Raw genomic sequence first — 11,614 nt, forward strand, 5'->3', positions numbered from 1 at the left:
GTGTTGACCGTGTTTTGGGAGACTGGTAACTAGTGACGTAAATTCGAGAACCGAGAAAAGCGATTGTCAAGGATACGAGTAGACAAAGTATTGTAAACATTGACCCGTTAGTGACTTTCATTCCTTCAAAAAACATAAATTTCAATATATAATTTCACAAGATGGCTACGAACTATTACGGGAGTGATTGCAGCTCTGAAAGCGAGATTTCAAGTGTATATTCAGAGGAAGAGGATGGAGAAATCGAGGACGAATGCCATCAACATGCTGAAACACACGAGTCAGATGATAGCTACCCAAGGTCTGAATCTCACGAATTGGTAGGACCATATTCTTCAGAACCACTTACTGATGCGGACTGGCTCAGGGAATATAACGAAGAAATGTCAAAGATCGAGAAGAGAAATGAAAAGCTTCAAGAAAGATTTGATGGCGTCACGCCGAATAGCGCTTGGTATGTAACTATCAAGATCTAGCTACAAGCTCACTCTTTTTGCAAAATATTTAGTTTCGTTTTGATTTTTTTACTAACTCGCAAATCTAAACGTTTCCTCTTTTAGGTGTAGATGCGGTCATTGCAAGAAAGACTTACTTCAAAAAACTCAAGAGTGTAATTGCTGTCACGAAATAGAGGGTTGTCTCGAGTCACTGAAGTCTTCCGAAGTGCTCGAAGAATTGGAAGTACCTCCCATTTGTGTGACCTTACATCCAGGGTTTGAGCCTGTTTGTTTAAATCGCTGGTCCCTACGTTCATCATGTGCCAAGTACCGCACTATCGACGGATATAAGTATAGACAAACTGGCAGTGAAGAAGAGTGAGTAAATCCTTTTTTTTCCTAAGCTTAGTTTTAATTTCATGGGCCCAGAACAAGTAAAATAACTATGACTAGCACTACACTAATGTTTTCTTCCTTATTTTCTTATATCTTTTACTGTTCACGTGCTTTACAAGTCATACCATGCCGTTTTAAAGTATTACTTATTTCCATGATAATGATGTAAATAGCAATTGTAACTGACAGTTGTTTATTGCAAGAATATATTCTTGTTTGTTTGATAAGTTTATATACTAACAAATTATTATTTCATATTTTAGGCTTCTTCGTGCAACAGCTTACAGGGAATTCACCCAATTGGTTCATGGTTATTAAGGAGGAGGATCCAAGAGAATCCCACTGCCTGCTTGTGCATACCACGCGATAAGAAAACAGTTTCCTAGCACCGATTTTTGAGGATACGAAGATAACGAGTGATACATATTATATTATAAACAGAACAGAACATTGCATTAGTGATTTTACTTGAAGCATGAAAAAAATTGCACTACATAGTAGTAGATATTCACTGTTTTCTTTTGTTTTACTTCGACTCTCCTCACTAATTATACAACTTTGTATCATGGGTCAAATAGAAATGACTAAAATTGCCGTAATCAAATTGATTTTATGAGGGTTGTTTTGTATTTGTCACTTTGTATTGCACTTACAACTATAATAAAAAATTATAATATTATTAATTGTAAATAGTATTACAAAATGATACATTTCTACATATTAGAGTGAAGTCACTAAACCAGTGAAATGGATAGTAGACTAATACACCTTAGCACTGAGACTCTAATGCCATTGTTTTCTTTTGTGTCTATTAGACTATTACACCTTAACAAGTAATTTCTATTTCACGGGTTTAGTAACTTCACTCTAAAAGCAAGAGAGTATTAACTGCTTTTCTGGTTTTTAGGGCAGTCTTTCACATTCTTGTGTCCTTTGAGGGATTGATTTCTCTATCCTGCCTTCTTCAATCTTCTTTGTGTTCTTCATCTCGGCAGCTTTGGCTTCTAGTTCAAGTACCTGTGATACTGATAAAAGTAATGCACAAATTAGCATGAAGTGAATAGATGATGACAAAATTGTTACTTTATATTATACTTCTATTATGTTATGACTGTTAGATTATTCAACATATTAAAAATAAACCTTCATGATTTAGACACAACAGTCTAATCATGAAGAAAGATCTATAGTGAAAGCACTGAATAAGGACTTGGTGATATTTGAACACTGAAACAGAGTGCAGTCGTCAGTAAACCAGTGAAATAGTACAAAATCTAAATAGCAGTAATAATTAGCACAAATTCATTTGTTTTCTTTTGTTTGGTTAGCACTATTCAGTGCTATTCAGGTATGCAAATTTCACAGGTATGATGATGGCACTCTTCAAACTTAGAAACATCAATGGGAAATAACATCCTACTCACGAGGTGTTGTGGGTGGTACATTGTCTACGACCATACTCTTTCTTTTTTCCTTTTTTTCCAAAGCCACAGTTTTACTTTCTTTTACCAGCATCGTGTTCATTGGTGGTGGGGTCATTTCCTTTAATTCTTTCTGTGCCTCTCTTAACATGTCTTCTTTCTGCAATGCTTCGAGAAAAGTGATGTATATCTCTTCCACATCCCCTTTTGATAAAAGATAAACAATAACATGTATACAAGTATTTTTTGACTTTTTGTTAAATCAGATGTGCCGAAATAGTAATTGTTTCCATAATCTGGTTTTATTGTCACATCTCTAACAGTAGCCTCCCCATTTTTAAACTTCGGATAAATAAATCTAACTTGGTCTGATCCATCTTGCTGTTGTAGGTTATCATCTGAGCTCCAGTACATTGAGAAACGTGGAAGTCGAACAATTCCCATGAGAATAAAAATTCCTACAAAGGCTTTCATTTCCCCTATGGTTACTGGGCTCCATTTAGTTTTGTGTTTATTTGGATTTGCTGTTTTTTGTTGTCCATAATATCTGTTAGTCTCAAGAACTAGGACATCCCATAGGGCCTCACTGAATAATCTCTCCAAGTAAAATATTTCATCAATATCATCATGAAACCTGTATGTAGGTCCAGGATGCGGATCAGTAAAATCAGGAGGTGGTTGAGACAAATAGGTAGAGGTCCAAGCAAAAGGAAGAGGGTTCACTGGTCGCTGTATCACATTTGCTCTTTTTCCACGTGCACGTCCACGGCGTCCTTGTCCTCTTCCTAAATTTTGTTGTGGTCTTGTTGGGCTTCTATCACGTCCAGAGGGGCGATTGTCATCTACAAAAAATATTATTCTGTCTTAATATTTTTATGACAATTAAAATTTGATGTACAAATTCACAAGAAATATAAATCTAAACAATCTGTTGAAATGAAGGAATATTCATGTTACTGCGATGCTTTTATTGCTTACCTTCAGATTCGGTCGAATTATTTTCATCAGAGTCGATTATTTCTTCCTCTTGATTAGATTGTGGTTCCAAGTCACTTTCACTCGAGTCTGAAACATCCGAAATATCATCCTCGCTTCCCTCTGACATTCCTTCGTCCGAATCATCATTTAAAACTCTCCTGAGTACTTCATCCAAAGGAAGGTGTCGTCTTGCCGCCATTTTTAAATCCCAATTTCCAAAAAAAGTTGGTTTTGCAGCGATTTGAAGTTCAAGATTATCGAGAGAGGCAAAATCAAAATCAAAATGGCCGAGAACTTGTAAAGAATCTCCCAGGCATCTCGTTTAGAGTCCAGGCCTAACAGTTAGGTCATAAATATTCAAAATAAATGACGTAGTGAAAATCGTAAAAATATGTACGATTGGCAATTAAAGGGTTAATGTTAACTTCAGTGTTGGTATCAGGGATGTGAAATGCTATTCGTATTGAAGTTTCAATTACTAAATGTAGTTACCCATCATGTCCGAACACTTAGGAGACTGAGCGCGTACGTCTACTTTGTCAAGAGAATATGAATGTTCTCTTGACTTTGTAGATTCGCGAGAGCAAGATAAAACAAGAAACGAAAAGTTATTTTAAGCGATCTGAGAGAAGCGATGTAATCGGGGCGGGGAAAGATAAACCGAAAAGGACTTACGATCGAAACCATCAGGAAAAGAGAGATGCTTGACTTTCAGTCTTAGTGGCTCCTCACCACGTAGAAATAAAGAAAGTGAGAACAAGGCAACCGTCCAAAGCCACAATCCACATAAACCCTAAAAATCAAATGGCCGAACAAAGTTACTTTCAATTCCCTCGAAAGATATAACTTAGTAATTAGCATTGTTTCACCTCTATTAATAAATAAATAAATTAATTAACTTTGTTTATAGAGGATAACACTTGACAGTAATTCAACTGATAAACTCGTGGTCCTCTTTTAACGTCTCTAGTTAATTAGGGACGGGACCGCCATTAACGTGATCATCCGAGCCACGTGAATGTCTAACCATTTGCAGATGTAATTACAAAGGCAGCACCTTCTCCTCAGTTATTTTAAGACCCTGAGTGTTGGTCCGGCCGAGGCTTGAACCACGACCTCCCGCACAACAGACCGACGTACTTACCAACTGAGCTAACCTATTGTCTATTGTCATTAAGCAGTAGTTCCTCATTCTGTAGAGGTCGTCAAGCATAAATGGAGGGGCTTTCTTCGGTTCATATGCCTGACGACCTCTACGCGTTTCTTTCTTTGAAGGTCGTTTAGCTCATTTGATGAGTTGCTTGATTGTTTGCTTCACACCTGAAATGTGGATACATATGCATACTGAAAAAAGTTCAGCATTTTTGATGGGACGATATGTAGCTCCAACCGCAAGATTATAAAGCTTAAATATATTTCAATGTCGGTGCGAAGTAACAGCAATAACATTATGTCGGAAAACATAAAGTTACGAACCTTAGTTTCAGGCCCAAAAGGTATGTCTGTATGTTTTGAAAATTAAACCCCATTAAAATGCCTTTACATCAATTATGACTGGTTTCGGTCCACGTTTTGCGTCAGCGCGAACTATGGACACCGCCCGAAATCCACAGATTGAGTTCGACTCAAAATATGTCTCACTCTTGGGAATCCATATTCTGATTCACGTTCTGTTTGATATCGTAGCTTCGCTTTCTAGTTATGCATATGTAATAAGTTTGATAAACATTAGTTACTTAGCATTTGAATGTCTATGGTCATGAAAGAAATTCGTTTTGATAATTCACGCTTACTTGTGACATCCGTGCTTCGTGCCGACACGTCTTGCTGAACTCAAATTAATAGAGATCTCTGCCACATATTTAAAGATTAAAATTTCTTAGACATTTGGTTAACTATAAAATATTATTTTAACGTTAATGCGATTTTAAATCAGTTGAATCTTTTATGAATATGACGTTTTGACGAAAGTACAGTAGGCGTTCGAGCATCAAAGCATAGTAGTCCAGAAATAGTCTTCTTTAACCTTCCATAAACATCTATGATAACAAACTTACGTAGGAATGTCATGATGGTAACAGCTAGGAAGGGACCTTTTCTTTCTCCAAAGAGAAGCGCTTCATCTCCCTGGCTTGTGGCAAATTCTTCAAGATGTATCAGCCTGGGATTTCCAGGGATTGCCCGGCGACCAGATCACTGCAGAGACAACCAGACAAGTCTTCATCTTGTCCCCTACTTTGCTCGAAGGTCAAAACATTTGGACTTCGGCCCTTATAATTGTATCTTTGCTTTGGCATTATTAACTCGTAACAAAAACGCGATCCGCTAATAAGTATAAGTTATAATTTCAGTCACTTACGTCGCTCTCTGTAAATAAATGACGTATGAGAAAATGCTGGCACTCTATTGGTTAATGCTGTAGAAATCCTACCGACGTCATGTGGAGAGTCGTACGATTACTACCAGAAAGATAATCACTCATTATTATTATTATTATCATCATCATCTTCTTCTCCTGCGGGGCGGCATGATAGTGGAAGCTAGTATTATAAGAAAAAAAGAACGCATGGTGAAGGCCTACCCTGTTAAGCCTGTAAAATAACTGTAATAAAATTACTTACATGGTCTGTTCCTCCTCCGGAAATTGATTTCTCACGAAGATGACTGTGAGGCAAAGCCTAATATCCCTAAGAAAGATAGAAAATATGTATTTACTAGAAATAAACACAATGGTTTAGTACTGATTTGCTGGCATAAAGCAACGAATTGTCCTGATAGTCCATACGTAAACATCAGTATACTTTGAAATCCAGCACAATAATGTTTGAACACTTACCAACATTCATCACTATGGCATTAACCGATTCTTACCGCGTCCAAAATTCGGAGATAACCCTGGAGGAAGCTCGAAAACTCCTCCAGGAAATCCCATTGTTGTTCGTCCCTGATTATGAACTGTCTCCCCAATAAAAACGCAGACCGCCGGCCACGCAGGCTATCGTACCCAGCGCCTTCTCATTTTTTCAGCCCGCCACGGCCACCCGGTCTTCAAAACAATTTGGAAGGGGAGTCACAAAAAAATGCCTTAGCTTTAGCTATAGAAGAGCTATACAGGAGCAAGGATGGCACAGTTGTTGCAGCAGGTCCAAGTTCGATTCACAGCGACGTCACACCTGTTTTTCAACTTCTTTCCTTTTCATGTAGTTTTAATTATTAAAACAGAGCACTGAAGAAGAGTGCAAAAGCAAGGTAGATGATCTGAGATCATCGAGATAGTCTGAAGTTTATATCACCACAAATGTAGGCTTTATAGCCTTTGGTATTTATGAATTCTAATTTCTTTCTTAAAACCTCTTGAAAATATTCACGGTCATTCTGTGGGTGTCTGTAAATATATATAATTTTATAATTGGTGTTTAGCTCTGGCAACCTCCACAAAACACGATTCAAGGCCATCGGTAATTATGTCTAAGTCCATCCTTCTAATGAATTTGATTTTATCTTTTATATACAGTCCAACACCTTCGGCGTTTGTTTCTGAATTCTTACTGATAAATTTATACCCAGGAATAGAAATACAAATACTCACTCGATAATTTAGTTTCTGATATTGCAATTATACTAGGCATTTCCTTGACAGTAAATAGGATATCAGTAAGAAGGCATAGATTTTTTGATAAACTATGAGTATTACAGCTCTAAATCGAGAAACCTTTAGATAAAGCTTTTTGGAAGTACACTCCTGTCTGTTTTATGTTATAATATTTTGATTCTATTGTCATATCAAATTTGAATAATTTGGCGTTCGAATATTGATGCTGTAATCGTTTTTTCGTCATAGAATAAGTTAAATGTTACAAAGATTTAGGAAGATCCCACGCTTTGACAAGCGTGGTCATGGTGGCAACAGAATCTTACCTCTTTGTCTTGATGTTGTTTGATGTGGTTTTCAGAGGTTGCTCTTCTTTTCGCTGGGCTAGATGAGAACGAAAACAAAGTAGGGACTGAACCTTTCTTCAAAGTTCTCTTTTTTTTCTTTCCTGTTAGTTTTAGTATCAAATCTACTTCGAAGCATGACTCTTCGAAGTGAACATTGCAAACGTAGCAATTCTTTAGTGCTGGTAGATTTTCTCTCTTTATGCGGGCTATCCTTGCTTGTCAGTAGGGATTTTATAATTGATATATGTCTTTTTTGAATGGTGCACTGTGGCACACAGCAGTGTGGCATTTGGAACAGAGAATTTCGATTACATTTGATAAACTTTGCCTGTAAGCTCTCTAGTAACACATGTTGAAGTCTGTGTTGAATAATGCCTTCACGTTGTGACGTCACAATACAAAGCGGTCATTTATTGCGGGCTCAAAAACGGCGCCTTTCAATTTGCAATTTCTAGCTTTTTGAAGTTTGATTTGTGCTTTATTGATAACAAGATTGCTGTCAAACTTGATTTTTTGGTCTACATATGCTATAGTTTTTTTGAACCCTACATGTTTGAGATATATGACACCGGAATAACAACCCATCCTACAAGTTTACCCCAGGACTTACATTGATAGGTGCATATTCAAGACATTATAATTAATAGAAAAAGATCGAATTTAGAAATTAAAAAAGGCCACGTATTAACTCTGAAGACTCATCTGACTCAGATCTAGGTCTTGTAGAAGTGGTTTTATATATACAATTGCTTGTCCCAATTCTGCCATATCTTTTAAGTAAGGGACACTTTAGCCAAAACGGGGTGATGGCTTGATAAGGATTATTTCGCCAGGACTTCCTCCACTTCTTAGCTGTTCGAATCACCAGCTTTAAGTTTTGGGTAAGCCTTTCCAAGAATTTCTTTAAAACGCAAAGAATCGTCTTTGTTGCAAAAAACTATTTTACGTCGATTTAAGCCTGCATCAATCAGAGCCAGTTTTTCAGCTTTGTTAGGTATAACTTGTGTGTTCTTCTCCGACAAGCAGAGGAAATCGTGAGTCCGCGTTTCGAGTATTTGATTAAATCGCGTCCTCTTGGAGGGTGGATGAGTATCCGTCGTTGTTGGGCCCCAAGAACTTGGATAAGAGCGTAGAGAAGTGCTTGCATGTGGCGCAAACAGATTTCTAAGATTTTGCATGGAATGCAGTGTGGAATCACATTCAATTTGTGATTGAGCAGGAGCTTGAAAGCGTGAAACCTCATTGACGGAATACTAGCACTCTCGCATGAACTTCATCAGTTGAATACAACGGATTCTTGGATTCGAAACAAGAAAAAAACGCCACACTTCACTGATGGGATACCAGCACGTACGAATAAACTTCATCAGCGGAATACAAAGCACGCGTACACATTGAAAACGCCAAACCTTACTGATGGAATACCAGCATGCTCGGATAAAATCCAGCAGTAGAACCCAAAATACTCGAAAATCATGAAAATAGCAAAACTACACTGATTGAACACCATGTCGATGACGATTAGTTTTGGAACTAGCTTGGACTGCGTCGGCGTTTTTTAGTGGAACAAAATGTGTCGTAGTTGATAATTTTATCACCGTGGGTATTAAAAGTAGACTGATGTTTTGGACGTTAGTCCTTCGTCAGAGTCAATGAGAGAAAGAGAATGATGGAGCTTAATATAGTGGTGTAGAGGGAAAACAAACCAATAAAAAAATAGAAAGTCGTTAAACAAAAGAGAACAAAAAGATCGAAAATAACAATGGTAAGTCTGTAATGGCTAATTAAAGGTGAAGCGTTCGTTCATCACGTGCGGATTAACTGTGCCAAGCGAATAAATCAAGCGCATTTCTTTTGCTTTGCGTGAATTATTGCTACCTTGTGTTAAGCAATGACTAAAAACAATAGCATTAGTTTCGTTAGAGTGGTTCGCAGAATTAAAATGTGAAGAAACTGGTTTAGAGAGGTCTTTCTTGGAATATCGTAAAGGTGGTCTCTGAAATAATCACCTAATCTTTCGTCCAGTTTCTCCAACATACAGCATGTTACAATAAGAGCATTGAATGCAATAGATGATGTTAGATGAAGTACAGTTGAAGTGATCCTTTACATTAGAGGTAGATTTAGGACAACATTATTAACGACATTATTGAACGTAATATTGAATGCAATAATAAAGTTAATTAGCTGGTAACACCGTAGCTCGAGTTGGGACCGAACCCTTTATTAAAACCTTGTTCATTTTCATAGCCATTCCCTCAATAAGTAGAGGTCTTCGCACATAACACGAATCTTCGAAATGAGCCGAGCAAGGGGCGGCATATTTGTTTACGGATTCCCCAGAATCTCTCCTATGCCTTTGCACGAACTTCACTCATTTTTCTCGTATATCGGGGTCAACAGGAAACTGATACATAGTTATGCCTTTAGAATAGCTCAAGTTGGTGCAGCTTTGACTGTTTGGTGCACCAGTAACACAATATTGTCCTCCTCTTTTGGTTTTTGGAACACTTGCTTCCATCTTTCTCTTACTTTGTCTCTTCGTATATGCAAGCGTTGTAAACAACTTGACGTCACAAGGCCTAGTCACGTGGCCTTACGGTACTTCTTTGATGAATATTTGCCTGCTTTCTTATTTTTCTTTTCTTCACGGCTGGAGTATAATCAGAATTCTTAATTTCTATTATGGAAAATTCATTGCTGCCACTGGTACATGAAGAAAGACTGCAATCAAGATTTGGCGTGCTCTGCTTGAAATAATTAAGTTTTGGTGGGCTGGACTGATTTATAAGATTAGGCAGGCTGGGCTGGATGGGATTTGAAGGGTACGACTGGGAAGGGAATTGATTTGGCTGGCTCAGCTGGAAATGGGCATGATTTGGCGTTCTTTCATCAAGCAAAGTTCTCTTATTTGCTTTAGGGGTTGAAACGTCTTCGTTGTCAAGCCTCTGTTCTAAGCGTCCGAAACGTCAGTAAGTTCTTTTATCTTTTCAAAGTGTAAAATTTACCACTTTACCATTACTATTTCATAAGAAACACCGACGCAGCTCACACTAGTTCTTTAGCTAGTTATCTCTTCTTATGAATTATATAAATGATATATTGGGTAAGATTGCACAGAGCCCTGGTTGTGGCTTGTCGTTCAAGGTACAAGAAAACCCTTCTAATTTCTTCATGTGGTATGAATGGCAGGGCCAACAGGTTCCTGATGAAGGCATGTGTACCTTGATCTTCTTGGTAAGCTATACTCAGGCCAAGCTCTTGCACCTGTTGGAAAAAAAGGGAAAATGGTCAATCATTCTCAAAACAAAAAGTCATTTTATATTCTATATTTCTAAAAAGAAAAAATATGATTGTCTATCTTATTTATTTATTCCTTTAACGTAATAACCATTTGATAGTTAGTTTTTAAAAATATCTTTACAATCAATAAAATCAATAAAAAGTCTAAAATATATAGAACTTTCAATAAATTTTTTTTTCAATGGTAAGCATTTTCATTTGGTTTCCTATATTAAGACCACCTTAAGTTTTAGCATCAGTTTTAAAATTATTAAGATGTTTAAAATTCTTACCAGGTACATAATTGGGTGTGCTTTGCTGTATGGGCTGGCCTGGCTCTACGAAACTGCAGTCAGTGCACTGCCACTCAATTTCCCTCCCTTCCTTCACCGCATCACGGTAGTCTTGGCGGGAAACTCCAGTACCACACTTCCTGTGGGCCCATCGATCACAGTTGTCGCATAGCAATGCCTCCTGGCGGTTTGTAACTTCTTGATTGCAACTCAAACATAGTGCCATGATGGAAATCGAGAACTAATCAATTTCAATTTGCGCTTCGTAGCTAATGTTGTATAATTTGGAATAATTTGGAATGAGGCAAAACATTTTCCGACCTCTTATATACCAACTGCTAGGATCAAAAAAATACAATGGAAAGTATCTTATTGGCTCGTGCACAAACAAAAAAGATGTGAAAAATTAGAGGAACAAAGACGCTTTGTGTAGATCGAAGGCTGGTAAACAGGGACGATTACAATACCACACTTATCGGGCGGAACAACCTATTAAACATGTTGGCGTCCTTTCTAATTACGCTAGATAACGTGGTATTGTGAAAAGTTGATTTGGCAAGCTGAAATTTTAACTTAACAATTAATCCAGTCTTTTTTTAAAGCAGATTTCAGATTATGTTATACAATATAGAAGGAGTTTTGATGTTTAGGTAAGCATGAAAAAAAAAACAAAAAAAACGGTCGGATGTACTCGAGCTGGTTGCAATTTGTTTTTGTTTTATTTCTGTGGAATTAAACGGCTTCATTCATAGCATTTGAGTGTAGAATTTTCCTTTCACAATGTGATGATTTTTCTTAATTTATTATTTGAAAGATGTATTCGGGAGTCCTAAAACAGTCTATATCTTACGTGACAGACCGGGCTTTG

At 37.3% G+C, this 11,614-nt stretch overlaps 1 protein-coding gene across 1 annotated transcript; it reads left to right on the forward strand.

Moving 5' to 3' along the window:
* On the forward strand, positions 1-828 carry LOC148907559 (uncharacterized). Its single transcript, XM_089035650.1, has 2 exons — positions 1-454; positions 561-828. Exons 1-2 carry the CDS (start codon positions 162-164, stop codon positions 817-819), a joined length of 552 nt encoding a protein of 183 aa, XP_088891776.1. The 5' UTR covers positions 1-161; the 3' UTR covers positions 820-828.
* Positions 829-11,614: the final 10,786 nt, after the last annotated feature.

Source organism: Actinia tenebrosa, unplaced genomic scaffold, assembly GCF_029948245.1.
Source record: "Actinia tenebrosa isolate PJP-AT-01 unplaced genomic scaffold, QUT_ActTen_1.0 PGA_scaffold3__52_contigs__length_22856419, whole genome shotgun sequence".
NCBI classification, from domain to species: Eukaryota; Metazoa; Cnidaria; class Anthozoa; order Actiniaria; family Actiniidae; genus Actinia; species Actinia tenebrosa.